This window comes from Ascaphus truei, chromosome 5, assembly GCF_040206685.1.
Source record: "Ascaphus truei isolate aAscTru1 chromosome 5, aAscTru1.hap1, whole genome shotgun sequence".
Taxonomy (NCBI): Eukaryota; Metazoa; Chordata; class Amphibia; order Anura; family Ascaphidae; genus Ascaphus; species Ascaphus truei.
In genome coordinates this window covers 81,136,018-81,154,481 of record NC_134487.1, presented here as the reverse complement: position 1 = coordinate 81,154,481, position 18,464 = coordinate 81,136,018, and the positions used below count along the sequence as shown (strand labels likewise).

At 39.6% G+C, this 18,464-nt stretch overlaps 1 protein-coding gene across 12 annotated transcripts in view; it reads left to right on the top strand.

Annotated features, from left to right (window-relative positions):
- Positions 1 to 4,713, top strand: part of PUS7L (pseudouridine synthase 7 like) — a 66,832-nt gene extending 62,119 nt beyond the window's left edge. For all 12 annotated transcript variants that reach the window (XM_075600102.1, XM_075600094.1, XM_075600101.1 and 9 more), the window contains 3 exons: positions 606 to 886; positions 1,006 to 1,059; positions 3,873 to 4,713. In XM_075600102.1, coding sequence (XP_075456217.1) covers positions 606 to 886; positions 1,006 to 1,059; positions 3,873 to 4,208 — 671 coding nt within the window. In that variant the 3' untranslated portion in view covers positions 4,209 to 4,713. The remainder of the gene's footprint in view (positions 1 to 605; positions 887 to 1,005; positions 1,060 to 3,872) is intronic.
- The last annotated feature ends 13,751 nt before the right edge of the window (positions 4,714 to 18,464 follow it).

The window sequence follows — 18,464 nt, the reverse complement described above, 5'->3', positions numbered from 1 at the left end:
TTTGAGAAAATACTTGTAGCATTTAAAAAAACAAAAAACAACAATTCTGAATTACATTTTTTATGTATTATAATATAACAGCCTTTTTTATTTATATAGCAAACCTTTACAAATTCACATCCCCTTCTTCTTCTGAAACAGGCTCTGGCACACCCCTTTTTGAGCCCTGCCCTCTCTCTAGCAGTGCACCAATTGTATCTAGTGACTGCCTGGTCACATGATCTTCCCCACAGAATTTTGTATCTTTGGTTCTCTTCTGCTGCACTGACGGTCATTTAGTGAACCCCGAGCCGAATCTTCGCCGATCAATCACAAGAGAACAGATTGATCGGCAATTTAGCGAATTACTTATCATTGTGTGGATTGCATTGATGCACATATTAAAGGGGATAATAAATCATAAAAAAAGCAGCAGCTTGGACTGCTGCTTTAAGACAGAGCTGCAGGAGTGATCTGATTCCTGGCCTAGGTAGATACCGACAGCAGGGACTATTTTTCATAAGTTATATTTTGTGTAGTAAATATTTTTCTACTTTTGCTACACCCATAGTTCTATGTTCAAGAGATATTATATATATTTAATTTTTTTAAACTTCTTGTTTTAGAGGATGCTAAAGGAGCCCTTGCATTATTGCCTGAATACAAAGTCCGGGAGAGAATGCTGCTCCGAGCATTAAATAGGTATGGAATGAACAAGGAGGGATGTGTGAGAGGATGGCTCAGCATTCCACATTCCATGCGCATCTTTTACGTCCACGCATATTGTAGCAAAGTCTGGAATGGGGCTGCATCCTTTAGGTTTATGTCCTATGGATCAAAGGTTGTGGAAGGAGACCTGGTACTGTGCAATGAAAATGCCAATGAAAAGGTTTCACTGAGCAACAGAGTAAGTATACATTTTAATGTATTACTTTAAAAGCTGGTTGAGGAGTAATGTGTTACAATGGGATTAATTCCTACAGTGACAGATTGAACTACATAATTATTTAATTTATTTTTATACAGGTTCATATAGTCTCTGCAACAGAAGAGGAATCCAACATATACGCAATACAACAAGTAGGTTTTTTTGGGGGGGAGGGGGGTTATGATTATTTTATTTTTAGATCTTTTTGCATTTAGATTATTAGTGCCTAATCTTTTCACCTCTCTGGGGCAAATTCATGAATATTTGATCCTCTAGATCAAAGAACCGTAAATACAAATATAGGATGAATATCTGTCGTCTACATTTAGCATAGGTTGAACTTGATGGACATAAGTCTTTTTTCAACCTCCTCTACTATAGTATGTAACATCATCACTTGGATTTGAGGGAATGGTATCTTTCATATTTCTATATCTTTGATATATATATTATATATATATATATATATATATTAGTGGTTGACAAATCACCAAAAAATCTACTCGCCACACAAAAAAATCTACTCGCCACCTAGTACCAAACGTGTGCTGCTCGGGCGATATTTACTCGCCCGGGGGTTAAATCCACTCGCCCGGGGCGAGCAAATGTATAGGTTTGTCGAACACTGTATATATATATATATATATATATATATATTTATCAAAGATATAAAACCAGTGGTTGACAAATCACCCAAAAATCTACTCGCCGAACAAAAATCTACTCGCCCCTAGCCCCGCCCCTACTCCCGCCCTCAGACCCGCTTTAATAAAATAAATCCTAGTAAGAACAACATTTGTTTTTGACATTAGTTTATTTATTGTATTACATTATACTACAATTAGTCCTCGTTACTTGTGTGTGTGTGTGTGTGTGTGTGTGTGTGTGTGTGTGTGTGTGTGTGTGTGTGTGTGTGTAAATGTCGGATTTAGAAAAAAATTCCAGATGTGAATGACTAGTTTCTTGAACCCCATAACTAGTGCCTGGACGCCCCCGCGTCACAATATCTAAAGCAGCAATCCCGCCTGGGATCTTACCTGATCCGCAGTCCCTCAATGTCCAGGAACCCTCATTCCCGCAATGTTATACATTGGAGGGGAGGTGTTCCTTACCTGTCTTCTGGTTTAGGAGGGATTCCGATGTCTTCCGTGTGAAGCTCGAGAGTTTGATCTGGAAGAAAGCAGTGTACGTTATTTCGGTGTAGGTATAGGGCAGTTAAGATATATAGGGTAAATAAGAGATCCAGAGTGTGAGAGAGAGAGTGGGTGAGAGAGTGGGTGAGAGACAGAGAGAGAGAGAGAACACACACAGAGAGAGAATGAGAGACAAAGACAGAGAGAGGGCGACAGGGAAAGGGTGAGGGCGACAGGGAAAGGGTGAGGGCGACAGGGAAAGGGTGAGGGCGACAGGGAAAGGGTGAGGGCGACAGGGAAAGGGTGAGGGTGACAGGGAAAGGGCGAGGGATAGGGTGAGGGCGAGAGGGATAGGGTGAGGGCGAGAGGGAAAGGGTGAGGGCGAGAGGGAAAGGGTGAGGGCGAGAGGGAAAGGGTGAGGGAGAGAGGGAAAGGGTGAGGGCGAGAGGGAAAGGGTGAGGGCGAGAGGGAAAGGGTGAGGGCGACAGGGAAAGGGTGAGGGCGACAGGGAAAGGGTGAGGGCGACAGGGAAAGGGTGAGGGCGACAGGGAAAGGGTGAGGGGGAGAGGGATGGGTGACGGGGAGAGGGTGAGGGCGACAGGGAGAGGGTGACACTGGGAGAGGGTGAGGTTGACACAGGGAGAAGGTGACAGGGGGGTGACACACTCACAGACACTCACAGACACACTCACACACTCACTCACAGACACACTCACTCACAGACACACACACTCACTCACCGACACACAATCACTCAGTCAGTGTCTTACACTGTAACACACTCACATACTCACCCGCAAGGCAGGGGGGGTCGCACATTGCAGCAGTGGGGCCTCCGCACGGCAGTGGGCCCTCCACACGGCAGGAGGGCCTCTGCAAGGCAGGGGGGTGTCGCACATGGCAGGAAGGCCTCTGCACGGCAGGGGGGGGTCGCACATGGCAGCAGGGCCCTCCGCACTGCACCCCTCCCCCCCCGAAGCGGACGCCGCTGCAGCACCCCCCTCCAGAGGCAGACACCGCCGCTGCCGCAGCAGCCTACCTCCCGCCCCGGGCAACAAGCGGGAACCCCCCCAGCCTACCTCGCGCCCCGGGCAGCAAGCGGGGACCCCCCTCAGCCTACCCCCAACCCGGGCAGCAAGCGGGGACCCCCTTCAGCCTACCTCCCGCTCCGGGCAGCAAGCGGGGACACCCCTCAGCCAACCTCCCGCCCCGGGCAGCAAGCGGGAATCGGGGGGAGGAGATCAGGAGCAGGGGGGGGAGGAGATCGGGGGAAGGGGCTAGCCCAGAGCTGCCAGCCGGCCCTCTTCCCCGCGTCAACCCAATCAGGGAGGGGGATTATTTATTTATTTAAAAAAATTAATAAAAATTTGGCGCGTGCAGGGGAATTCATAGAGCAGCAGCACGGCTTGCCAGCGGCCTAAATCCACTCGCCACGGGTGCTGTACAATGCATCTGGCTGTTTAATTCAAAAAAGAATATTGGTTATGGGAATTCGATCAAAAATACACTTCCAGATGTTCCAACATCTCTCAAACTTTGAAGATGGCATTATAGCTGAAATGCACCGTTCCCTATATTTGGATTAAATTATTTGCTTGAAAGGAATGTGTCATAACATGTGAAATGCAGAATCATGCACATTGATAGTTTTACTATAAAAATCCATTCCAATTTACAATTTGGGGATTAGAAATGTATCTTGCTGCTTACAACGGATGGTATTAACACTTTATTCAGACTGTACTATTATTTTACTTGATTTTCTGCAGTCCTTCTTTGAGACAATGGCATGTTAAGAAAGAATGTAATATTTATATCTCAATTCTCTAAAGGTGGTTCTTCCAATGCCTGGACACAGCATTACGTATCCTACCAATAAGGTTGGACAGTGGTATAATGAAGCTCTTGCGAAAGATGAATTACAGGCATGCAGATTCCGCATTGCTACATTGCAGCTGAATATACCCGGATGCTACAGACACATTTTGAAATGTCCCCACAACTTGTCTTCTGAACTAACTTTGGAAAGTGACAGCCAAATAGAAGAAAATACGACTGAAAACGAAGTTATGAAATCATCAAAACAATCTTTGGCAGTGACATTCAGTCTTGATTCGTCCTGTTATGCCACAGTTTGTCTTAGGGAGATGATGAAATGTAACGTTTAAAACCTTGTCAATGTTCCTCTGAGGAATTTGCTAAAGCTTGTTAAATTTGAGGAAGGAGCAGTATGTACAATTTTGTGCAGTGACAAATTGAAGATGGTCTTTTAAAGAATGCTGTCACAATAGTGTAGAACTACACAAACCTACAAAGACGAAGCAGATACTGTAGTGGCTGCAAAATAAGTCATAGAAAAACTCCCAGCTGCTATGTAACTGCATAGCTGCAAAATAGGGCAAAAAAAGCCAAGTGTGATCTTGTAAGTACTCCTAACACTATGATGCTGTGGAGAAAGTGGGCGTCAGTCTTATGTCCCTTTACAACCTTTTCTAGTTGACTATTTTATACTCACCATATGAAATGTTTGTTTCTGTCTATGAAGAAGTGACTTAATTAATGCAAGGTGCTTTGTGTGGATTTAATATTCTGTTAAACAAAACATACATTTCTTTTTAAGATACTTTTTTGTGTCTGGACATTGGGTCAATAAAATACATTTCTTTGCATATTTATGGTGTGCCTATGACTTTATTATTTTTGTTTTTTTTTACAGTACCTTTTATAAGTTGTCTGTTAGCAGCACCCTCTCCAGTAGTCTGGCTAATACTATTTAAGGGTGTGCCCCAATCCCTTCACACAGGTGTATGTGTACACACACACACACATTACCCAAAACCATTGCAAAATGTAGCAGCGTCGACGCGCACAGCGCCGCGGGCACTTGAACTTCAATAGGCAATAAGGTGTGAGTCCTGGAAGTGCACGAGGACGCAAGCGCGCACACGTAGCGACAACGCCACCATGAGCTTGGCCTAACATTCACACCCCCAAGCGGAATGGTGTCAGCTATGTGGCTAGAACAAACTCGATCCTGAAGAATACTCATTATTATTATACTCCATCACTCAAGGAGCACGGTCCTCCTTACCTTGTATCAGTTTGCACTTGTTTATCCTTTCTTGGTATGTCATTCTGTTTATGTAATTTATATCACTGTACCCCCATTGTGGTGCTTTTCAAATAAACAATAATAAAACAAGCACCAACATAATGGGAGCAACGCATTTGTGGAACTAAGGGACATATATATACACTTGCTGAAACACTAATTATTAAAGCCATGATGTAAAAATGTGATACGTCAGTAGAAGAATATACATTGTGTTATCTTGTCCCATGGAAAGAGTAGATTTTATCCTTTTGGCAAACAGACATAACCGTTTATGTCTAAGTGGGAAACCGGCAAGTCTAAAAGAAAAGAAAATGGTAATACTGTAGCATAGTCTATACTGACCTTTAGGGGGCAGTGTAGCTTAAACGTTGCAAGAATGCAGGGGTTTTCTTGGCCATTAACTGCTTACAATGTAAAGTTTTTTTATTGATGTTATTGCACTGTTTGTATGACTTAAACATTATATGCAGTAGAGATTTAAGGCTGGTAATTGTTTTTAGAGAGGGTTTGCTAAGCTTTTTCTAACTAGACTGTAGTTTATTACAACTGCCTCTACTGTTCTGGTAAGCCATACCAACTTAAATTAAAGGTTCCGTTACCCATACTATTTGATTTTTTTTTTTTTTTCCTCTTTTGAGCACATTCACATGTCTCAGGCAGGTCTGCAACCCCGCCTTTCCCTGTTCTCTTAGCATACAATGCAGCTGTGGATTCTGGGAACTGAGCATACAGTACAGTGTCACCTTTTACATCTCATCTATTTTAACATGGAGCCCTATAAGAATATGCCTGCCATATTAAACAACCTGGATTAAAGAATTGTATAGCCCGTAAACCTACCCACAGAAAGCTTTTTGGCCTTATTTACAGTATATAATATAGTTACATTTAGGTATTGAAGACAAGCACCACCACACCTTGTTTTGGCTACTGGAGTGTTTTTTTGTAGTCATAAAAACTATGTGTATAAAGCAATAATTATTTTTTTGTGACGGTTGGGCAGGATAATGTATTTGCTTGCGTTTTACAGGTTAACCTTTAAATGTTTGTAATAATGGTATTAATATACTGTATGGTAATATTTAAGCAACCTTTTGATTAATGCCACCAATTGCAAACGTCTATTTTAAGTGGTGTACAAATACATAATTAATGCTTCAGTCCCCGTGGGCTCATCATTGTGTTTCAGTATTTTGACCTTTTTTAGAGTGCCCTTAGGATGACCGAGGCACATCATTGCAAAAATGCTCGTTTTCTAGGGAGTGATTAGGCAGACCTCTCCAATGGAGCAGTCAGTCCGATCAAAATGGAAGGGGAGACCCCTCTGCCCTGTAGATCTTACAATCTAATTTTGGTGCTGGAGGCACAGGGAGATAAAGTGACTTCTCCACAGTCACAAGGAGCGGACATTAGGATTTGAACGAGGCTCTCCTGCTTTATGTAGTGTCCTTTTCAGAGTCTGTTACTCACTGAGCCGCTGCTTCAGCGTAGGAGAACTGATTATTTTGCAGGTTGAGATACATTTTTTACACCTGTTTATTAATAGAACAGATGTATAATCTTGAAAACCACACAAGGCATACAAACTGAGGTAGGTTTACATTTCATATGTTTGGCAAGTATTGGTAGTTTGATGCACTACACTACAGTATCTTAATGACTCCCAATTATGAATGATTTGTGACTGTAATTTTCTATTAGGGAGATTAGATTGGCAATTTCTCTCCCCCCCCCCCCCCCCTCCCGTTGTAAATTTGATTTAGAGCTTCTATTGTCCACATATTACTAAACATCAAATGGTTGAGTTCTTCTGATTTCATGATTCTTTGATCTGGCTAGAGACCACAAAGAAATGTAAGCTCATTTAGGATATAAAATCTCTCCCTTACAAGTAAAATAATTCAGGCTAAAAGGGGCCTCTGTAAACGCAGATTAATAGTCCCTTTGTTGAACTATTTGAAGATGACCTTTTAAAAGAGTTTATCCAAAGTAATGCTTGGTCTGTTTTCAAGTGCTATATCTTTGCATTGATCAGAAAAATGACACATCAATTCTTCAGTAAGTAAATTGTTACGACTGTAAATGAATGTGCAAGCAATTATTGTCCATATTGGATGTTCCACAGTCTTTCCAGAGTTTTTTTTCCTTCTTCACAAATGTGTCATGTTCTGTGATAAACCTATAAATTTTCTAGGAATTTCTGAAAACATTGTTTAACTTTAAATTTTATTGAACATTTTCAAAGAAGGAAGTCCTGGAATTTTTAAGCACAAAATAAATACATATTGTGTAATAGGATAAAAGTTAAAGGATCCGACAAGAGAATGCAAACAGCACACATGGGGTCAGTATTTGATTAATGTATTTATAATAAATGTATACATCATAGAATCACTATGTCCTATAAGGACATAATTGAAAACAAAACCAATAAGCTAAATGCTTTGAATTACAAAAACAGCAGCTAAAAACCATAAACTGTAAATAAAAAATAAAAAAATGTGAACAAAACCAATGAAAATGGTGAATCAACAAATGAACAAATAATGGATAAAAAAAGCAAATATAAGTTTAAATAATAAGACAATCTCAGAGTGAGATGTGTGCTAACCTGGAGTGAGGAGCGATGCTGCTGCTCCCGGGAGGTGCTGATGTATGTCCGGACTGCACTTCTCTAACAGCTGATGGTATGCCAGCCCGCAATTCCTTGTTTCGTCACACTGGCCAATGGGAACGCGTGCCTAGACAGCCTCACGTGACCTCTACGCAATTTGCAACTGCGTGGTTTGACGGGTTTTTTTTTTCAATTGAAATGTAATGTATTTTATTTGCTGCTTGTTTTTTTTTTAGATAACTTATCCCAAAAAGAAGCACATTTGAGTGGTGCACTCTCATGCGGTTAAAACTTAACTTTTATTTCTGCAATTGTAATATATATATAAATATATGTGTATATATATATATGTGTGTGTATATATATATATGTATATATAATATATATATCAATGAATTTTACAAAAGTATGAAGGAGGTGGTGCCATGTTACTCTGAATACAGCTTCATTGGAATTACTGGACTGTGTGCTGTCTCGTTTTTTCCAGACTCCAATCTGGTAAAATCTACTTTTTACATGTGCATATGGGACAAGCATCAGCATCTTTCATGTGTTTACAGTGTGCCAACTGAGTGTGATTTTTTCATATATGTGTATATATATGTGTGTGTATATATATATATATATATGTATATATAATATATATATCAATGAATTTTACAAAAGTATGTTTAAAAATAAACAAATAAAATGACGGTGTGAAGTATAATTATTTCTGCTGTGGTAGTGTTATTGTGTGTGTATATGCAAGACCGTACTGTATAATATTGGATAATAATCCAATGGGATGGTAGTGTGCTTTGGTGCAAGATGTATATACGAGATGGAGATATAGAAACTATATACTAGATATGAAAGTCACGTGGAGCGTGACGCAGCTCTAACATCGCTGCCAATTATTACTCCTCAACATTAATTTACGCTAATTGCGCATATGATGCATGGGTGAGTGAGCTGTAAAAGATGACAATTGTGATCCAAATGATGTCAGTACTGGAGTGTCTGGTGTTGAGGTGCAGTGGAGATATAATTCTATATGCTAGATATGAAAGTCATGTGGAGCATGACGCAGATCTAACATCACTGCCAATTGTTACTCCTCAACCAATTAATGTTAAGCTAATCTCCACAATAATAGCCTGCATATAATATTTGTAATGATGTATGTAAATATTGCAGGTTGTCTATAATAATTATACTTCACATCCTGTCATTTTATTTGTTTATTTTTCAACATACACTTATGTAAAATGCATTGATGTGTATGTATGTATGTGTATGTACATACACATCAATGCATTTTACATAAGTGTATGTTGAAAAATAAACAAATAAAATGACTGCTGTCCTTTTTGATAAACCAATATTATCTCAGCACATAGGTAGCACCAGTTGCCAATCTTGGCAACATAGACAACCTCAAATATCCAATACTGATTCATGTGGTGAGCGTTGTGACACCCTTTTTGTTTGATTGATTTTTTATTTTATTTGTAGCTTTCCCATTCATTGCCATAGTGGCAAACCATGGCCATAGGGCATGGTGTACCACTGTGCCAGTCAATTGGTTTATTGGGTGTGGGGGTAGTATCCACGGGGAGGGTTGTTAGGCCTCCCGGGTGGGTAGCGGGATGGGGTTTAACCCCTTAATTACCATAGTGCTTAATAACCGCTAAGGTGATTAAGGGGTTAGTGGCCAGTAGTTTTTTTATTTTACTGTCAGTCCCCACTGAAGAAGAGGGGGACGAGGACGGCCTACATCCTGGCAGGGGTAAGTACAACTTGAATTTACTATATGCTGGCTGGGTCATGTTTTGGTCATGTTTTGGTTATGTTTTATTTTTTAATGGGCAAATGAGCTATTATCCAGATATGAATAATGGGGATTTTGACCATTACAGTACTGTATGTGTTGCGGGTAGTTGTGGTTAAACCTCGTGGTTATTAGAGGGTTTAACCCCTTCATTGCCTTAGTGGTAATAACTGCTATGGTAATGAAAGGGTAAACCACTCCCACTACCCACCCAAGAGGCTTAACCACACACCCTGGGGCAACTACTCCCTCTGCCCCCAACAAACCAGGTTGTCTGGCTTAACCCCTTCATTGCCATCGCGGCTAGCCGTTAAGGTAATGAAGCTGCTTTTATTTTAATCACAGTATTGTAGCAGGGGGTCTTCGGAGCTTAGCCGCATTGATTTCAGCCTTCGGGGACCCCCTGCTTCGCAAGTTACAGGCCCCGTTATGGGGTGCCTGTATCTCCATGCTTTGATTAAATCTTCCGGACACATGGGCCGTGATGTGGGAGAATTTAAACATCCGCAGGGATACCGGGGCCTGTAACTCGGGAAGCAGGGTGTCCCCGGACCTGAAATCCATGTGGTTCAGCTCTGGAGACCCCCTGCTACCATACGTATCGGTAAAATAAAATAAAAGTCCTGCGATCGCCTGTTAGAGACGCGCAGGTAGAGTGACTGATTCTGTATCACTCTTACTGCGCGTCTCTTACAGACCGGTGCAGCCCGGTAGGATTCACACAGAGCGATTCCCATTCAATCGCAGGGACCCCCGCTGTGTTAATCCGATGGGCCCAGGACATACTTGAAAACGAGAGGTAACTCTCAATGTATTACTTCCTGGTAAAATATTTTATAAATAAATTATTGTCTATGGACTATGCTGCGGAGTTTCTGCGAGATGCTTGTGAATTTTCTTGAGACGCTGGGTCAGGACCGACCGTTTCATCTGTATGCTTTTTAGCTGCTGTTTTTGTAATTTAAAGCATTTAGCTTATTGGTTTTGTTATTGTTTTTTAGTATGTGGGCTTTTTAGTACTATTGTGTTTTAAATCATGGCTCCTCTGGTCCTTTATAGGACATAGTGATTTCTATATTGTTTTTTAAATAAATGTAAACATTTTTCTAATACTGACCCCCGGAAGCTTTTTGCATTCTCTTGTCGCTTGTTGGTGAGATCTCTCTTGGGATATTTCACATAGGAGTGTTTTGGGAGTATCTCCTGGCTTACAGCTGGAGGGGGCTCAGATCTATCGACGTGTATTTTTAAGACAGCACGAGCGCGGTTCCATTGGGGTTTAAGATCCAAGATTGTTAATCACCATTCACTGCTATAGGTAGATAACGTGACAAAAGATAGATGTTAGTGATGCAATAAAAATTTCAATGCTTGGTCAATGAGTGGTACATGTCCAACTATCCCCCCTTGAACGGGTAGTATGAGGACAATTTTTTTTTTGTGGAAATACTACACAAATAAATCTAAAAGGCAGGAGAGCAGTTAACCATCTTAAGTCCTGCCTCATACAAAGAGACCAAATGTATTACATATAATTTCAAATTACTATAATTCTGGACAAGGGGCAAACTTTAATCTTTACTCCATATCATTTTACAATTAATATATTCCATAAATACATGAGGACATGCAAATAAAGTGTCAAGTAACTGTTAACTGTATGCGATGTCATCACTTCATTGATGTTTCAAAGCAGATCAATTATGTCTCTTCAATCAGATCCCAGCTGGCTGTTATTCTCCTGACGTGTGTGTGTGTGTGTGTGTACAGTATATACAGTACCATAAAATCAACCAACTTAACAAATTGTTGCCTCAAGGTCATTATGGGAGATTTCAAAGCCGAAAGACAAAGCATCAGTTGTATGGTTACAGTAACAGGAATGAACGTGGAGATTGGTAGAATTTGCAGAATGGGAGAACTTCTACATCATGAATTGGGTCTGCAAGAAGAATCAAAATAGAAAATGAACATGGAGTGGACCCAATGGAACTGACTATATCCTAGTTATCTTTGCTTGTGGGAGAGGAGGAGCGCAGAGGTGCTCAATAATGCATGTAAAAGAAAAATGGAGCAAATATAGTGCAGATTGTAGATACTGGTATATATCACTCTGTTAGCTATAAATAATAGCACTCACAAAATTTATCGTAATCTCAAGCATGCCAGAGATCCATCTCTGACTGGAGCCCTTGCGATGAACAGGTGTCAGGATATCCCTCAATGGATAAGTATGGCAGATATAGAAAAGAAAAAGCCACAATAGTGCATACTGTTCGACCAATATATTCAATAGGAAGTATCAAGAGTAAGTTAAACTCACATGTTCCAATAAAAATGGGAGAACCGCCGAAATGCAGAAGGACCCCGTCTGTGTACAGCTTCACAGTGTCTCACTCGCACCTCACGATTGATGTACGCGTACGTCACTTCCGTGGTCGCGTCATAGGTGAGGGCAGAAGTGCAGTTTGCCTCTGGAGTCAGCCCCAATCTTGCCAGTCCTTCAGCTCTCCGGTTCTCAACGCTAACTACGCGTTTCGCTAATTGCTTCGTCAGGAGTTATGTTGCATGGGTCTGTCTACTTGCTATATATAGACCCACCAATTTAGATAATACAAATGTAATAAGTAAATTTTAACCCCCTCGTCGATCAAACATAGCGCGAAGTCAAAAAACCCAGTGATAGTCCTATGGCATATATCTCATATAGTACAATACACAAATCTTTATTAACCCTAAAAACATGGATGAAGTAACTAGAGGAAGAGAAGAAAAACAACATTAACCTACTGCAAAATATCAATATATAAAAGTGAGAATAAAATATTCATTGAACACATCGTGTGTGCAGATAAATGAATAAGAACTAATAATAATGCAACCCAAAATGGACTGCATAGAGCAGAATAATGATAACTTATACTGCATATTCAGGTTAAAAAAGCACCTATATCTACATTTAACCCATGAGGGGCAAGGGTCTGCATCTTATGTATCCAGTGCATTTCCTTTTTAGCCAGGCTATTCAACCTGTTGCCCCCTCCAATGGATGGTCACATGTTCAATACCTATACAACTCAATCACTTGGGATCTGACTTGTGGAATGTAAGAAAATGTTTTGATAAATTGTGGGTAATGAGACCTTTTTTAATATTTCCCACATGTTCCAAAATACGAGTGCGTAATGGTCTCGAAGTGCGTCCAATGTACTGCAACCCGCACGTGCATTGCAATAAGTAAATCACAATTGATATAGCTTTCTATTTTGAATAATTCCCCTGTTTTTTTAGATGTAAATTGGAATTTCTCAGTTTCTTTAAAATGACATGCTTTGCATGAATAGCATCCAAAGAAGCCTTTTGGCTTCTCCAGCCAAGTGTTTGGTTTTACAGCTTGTATTGATTTAAAAATAGTGGGTGCCAGCTTATTTTTCAAATTTGGGGCTCTTTTGAATATGATATTAGGGATATCGGGAATATGATCCTTTAGAACGGAATAATTTTTTAAGATATGCCAATGTTTACAAATAACCTTCTTAATTTCATTAGCCTCTTTATTGTACGGCGTAAGGAAAGACATATTAAATGTTTTATTAATAGTAGGATTCTGAAGCTTATCCACTAAAAGATCCTTTCTTTGGACAGAATTCACTCTCTCTACAGCTTTGTTTAAAGTGTGTTGATTATAATTTCGTTCTTTGAATCTGTTAATGAGGATTTTGGATTGTTGCTGATATGTGTGTTCATCGCCACAATTTTTCTTGAGTCTTCTCAATTGGCCATATGGGATATTTTGAATCCATTGTGGATTATGGCAGCTATCTTCTAATATGAAGTTGTTACTGTACCTTTTTGAAGAAGGTTTTAGTTTTTAGCTCCCTGTTTTCTATAAAAATCACCAAGTCCAAGAACTCTACTTCATATTTACTCCATATATGAGTAAATTTAATGTTACGATTATTATTATCTAAATACACAAAAAATGGAATCAGCTCTTCCTCACTCCCTTTCCAGATAAACACCACATCATCGATGAATCTGTGCCAGGAGACAAGGTTTGCACCGAGAACATGGGGGGACTATATAAAGTCCTCCTCCCAAACCCCCATGAAAATGTTTGCATAACTCGGTGCAAACCTCGTCCCCATGGCAGTACCACACTTTTGTAACCAAAAAAAACAAAAAACAAAAAAAGTTCTTTTCCAGGATAAAGCGAATGGCTTCTAAAATAAATTCTACTTGTTCCTTTTTAATGTCTCCATCTTTTTCTAAGACTCTCTTCACAGACTCTATCCCATCTGTATGAATGATTGATGTGTATAGGGCTGATACATCAGCCGTGACCAGAATGTAGTGATCCTCCCATTTTATTTCGTCCAGAATCCTAATGATGTCAGTGGTGTCTTTGATGTAGGATTTAAACGTAGATACATGTTTGGAAAGAAAACGGTCAATATACTGGGATAGATTATTAGTCAGTGAATCAATCCCTGATATGATAGGTCTATCAGGGGGATTTAAAACATATTTGTGAATCTTAGGTAAGAAATAAAAAAGAGTTAGTTTAGGTTTATCCTTACATAAAAATTTGAATTCATTATCATTTAGTATTCCCGAGTTTTTCCCTGTTGTAAGAAATTCTTTAAGCTGTTCAAAGAAGGAATTTGTGGGGTTGTGATCAAGGATCTGGTATGTATTGCTATCATCCAATATTCTATTAGTTTCTTTTAAAAACCAAGATCGATCCATGATCACAACCCCACCCCCCTTGTCAGCTTGTTTGATAATAATATCATCATTTGTCATGACTTTCCAGAGTTTCCCTTTCATTTCTTGTTAAATTTTGTTTAAAAGTGGTACAGTTATTAGACAACTTTGTAAAATCTGCTACGACCATTTGATAAAAAACTTCTAAAAAATGTCCTTTATTGTGGCTGGGATAAAAAGTAGATCTTGGTTTCAGGTCTGTGTATTTAAAATCGTTGTGTGTCCTATTCAATGGCAATAAATCATCAGCACTTTTGGAATCTCTATTAGCAGATGCTTGGTACAGAAAATGTCTTTGAATCGTCAATTTTCTCAGAAAAAGATTAGCATCTATAAACAGTTGGAAATTGATCCTAGTTAACAAGAAACATGTGATTTGAAGATTGGACGGTCCTTAATGTTTTGACATGCAGTGATCACCCATTTTGGTTCACTGTAAATTACATCTGAATGCGATGTTGGAAAGTAGAAAAGACAAAAATAATCAACCTCAAGAATAACAGCAACAATTTTCAACTGGAACTGAAAAATCGCTTCAGCTTGTTCGAAATTCATGGGAACACTCAAACTATTTGAAGAACTGAAGATTGTAGTTGAAAGTAAATAAAGCAAAACGAAGAATTAAAAAAAAAACAGAATAAGAAAATATCTTATGAGACAAGAACTGAACAATCCAAAAGAAGAATTGAATACGTAGAGCTGTGCAAGACAATCCACAAACATATAACTGAAGATGTAAGAAAATGTAACTGACATGGTGAAGACGTCTATTGAACATAACAAAAGCTTAAAGAAGACAAAGCAACGACTTATGATTGGGAAGAAGAAAATCATTGCACTTAAACAAGATGAGGGATCAACAATACAAGATTACACTTATCATAAAAGGGAGTGGAGGATTTCTACATTAAATTGTATGAGAAAACAGAACACAGGGCATAATCCAGCAGATGACAAGCGAGAAGAAACCACTGATGCTGTACCATGCGTCCTTTCCGAAGAAGTGGCAAAAGTAATAAAATTCATAAAAAATGTGAAGTCTCTTGGGGAAGATGGAATTACAAATCTTGAAAGAAGCTGGAGAAGTAGAGCAAATCCTAGCAAAACTCTGAAACTTGAACAGGAAAATTCCATAACTATACCATAATTTTCCTCATCCATAAGAAAGAAGACTACAGTAGTTCCAATCATTTACAAGATTCTTACGAAGATACTCACTAATCGGCTGCAACCGACCCTGGACTTTGCCCAGTCTTACAAGAAGTGATTTCACAAAGTAATGAATATGATCTACCACTACATTCAGGATTCGTAGATTCCGAAAAAGCATTTGATTCCATCTACACCTCCGAAGTCTTCGATGCATTGAGAAGACACTGTTGAAGCATACATCGATATTATAAAGAACGTTTCCAAAAAAGCCACATCGTCCATTAGATTACATGAAGATACAAGCAAGTTAAACGAAGAGAAATGCAATCCTTATAACGTAACACTAAACTCCCTCATACCAGATATGTCGAGTGAAACACTTAGAACATTACATTTTATTAATGAAGGTAAAATCATTTTGGGAATGTATGAAATGACACAGTGATTATTATAAAACTGAAATGTGGCAAGGTATGAGAGGGGGGAATTTTATTTTTATTTTTTATCGTGCACTGTTTTTTTGTTTTTTTTCCCCTTCTCCCGGGCACACCTAGTCAATGTGCCGAGACTCCCTTTAAAACAGGACAGTTAGTCAAAGAAGACCGTGAAGAGACAGTCGCAGAAGACACACAACAGGACAGAACAAATACACACAGGACAGACACACCAAGCCTCACCTTTTCTCCTGCCCTCGCTGCTTCCTCCTCTGCTTAGCCACAACCTCCAGGCTCCTGACACTTCCTGATTGGCTGCGGCTGGGTAATGCAGCCAATCAGGATGGAGGAAACTGTTCTGTTTATCCCTACTATGCGGAGAACAGAGAAATTCCCTGGAACCCTTTGATCCTCTCATGGAATTCCACGGTGCTGCGGAACCGCGGCTGAGAAACTCTGGTCTAAAGATCTCTTTATTAAAATAGCTGTGTTTTAACAAAGTGCCCCATCTGTAAGCTTAGAAGACTGAATGCAATTTTTGTATACTTAGACTATCTATTTTGAATTATTTTGGCTACAGTGAAGTAGTCAAGTGAGAATGTATGACCACTTTCATGTTAAGTAGATACTTAGTCACAATTGTAAGACAATGCTGCTGTCCTTTTCTGAAAACTTGACCTGTACATATTAGGATAGAAATAACATAGGATGATTATGACACATGTTGAACTATTTTTTTGGCGCACCAATACAATTTTTTTAGTACATACCATTTACATATCTGCATCGCTCATTTTGTTTTTGTACCAGCAGACCCGACATTTGTTTACACTTACAGCACACAAAAAGGAAAAAAAGGTTGGAACATAGAGGCAAACAGGTGCAGTATATTTGTGATTTGTGTGCATCAACCTTACACCATAACTTTAATTTGCGATATTTAGTACATAGGCTGAGGGAGACAGAAAACCCGATAAATGGTGCACAACAATTACAAAAATCCCCCTTTTAGAGTAAGTTTATCTGAGTCCTCCTGACTGAGGCAGAAACTGTAATAACATTAGACAGATGATCATACCCTACTACCTCAGATTGAAACATATACTGAGCAAGTTAAAAACCTCCGCCTGGAGTACAGACCAGGGCAGTGGACAGTCTCGGTCCTCTAAATGAGGATACGGGATGGAGATACCCCTCCCCATTGGCCCAAATGTCTGTTTCCCAGCAGCACGCCTACACTCCCTAGTTGAACCTATGAGGGGAGGGAGGCACGTAGCCAGGTCAGTTACAGAATATCCCATACCACACGTGTCCTGGGGCAACAAGACCAACAGCTCTCCTCAAACAGAGACGATGGATGAGGGGATGAATAATCGTTAGAAACACAAAGAAGGCAATAGTCATGGAGACATACATTAGGCGATACATGGGTACACTAGCCTTGGCTTCTGAGTTTTCATGGTTATATCCACCAGCTTCACGTTGCATAACCAGCAACTAACTGTAAGTAGGTTTACTGGCTATGCACTTCTGTAACCCAGCTTGTGATGTAATGGTGTGAAATACAGCAAATGTAAACTTATAGGGGTCCATGTCAAAATGGATAAGAAGTAAAGAGGGACACTGTTCATTTGCATGTCATTTCCCAGAATCCTTGGCTGCAGTGGAATCATTGTATGTGAAGAGATCATGTGGAAAGATGGGGTTTCAGACTTGTCTGAGACATGCAAATGCACCACAAGTGGACATTTTAATTTGCTGTACATGATTTTCATGCCAAACACTCAGTATCCAAAGTGCTTTAATGATGATTTTTCTATATCCTTCTTTTTGAGCAAGAGCTACAGTTATCTTGGGTGAAAGGAGAGGCGCCTCTGCCTGCTGCCTATCTCAATGTCTCCTCTCTCCCTCCATGACAATCATAGCACACTAGTCATCCTACTGATCTCATCAACATAAGTGTGTTCCACTTTGAAAAGCACGTGGGATGTCTGCAGTACCTTATGCTCTTAAATAAATACCTTAGGGGAATATTCTATTAATCAAAGGTTTGTTTTTGATTCACTACTGTATATTGGATTGCGCTAAAATCAATGCTGTGGTTTATTTTTGTTGTTGTATGGTACTTGTCTGTTGGTGAATTTTATTTTATATAAATATTCCTTTTGTTTTTTGTCACTTCCAGGGAAGGACTTTATAAGCCCTTTCTGTGCACTGATTTGATTCATTGACTTGTGAAATGTCCTAGCAAGACTGAAATGTCGGCAAGGTGAATAATCTCAGATTTAATTTAATACCAGATGAAGTGCTGGCAAACTTCATTTCATACAAGGAATGCATCAAATGTATGATGGCATATAAAGACCTTCATACATATGACGCACAATATATGAAAGTTTGTACTACTTGGTAAAACTAACATTTTAACGCACAAGAAAATTCGAATATGGTCTTGCTACATAAACCCTGTAGACCTCTGAAAAGGGTTACAAAGAAATGGCAGGCCAAGGTAAAGTGAAATATATTATA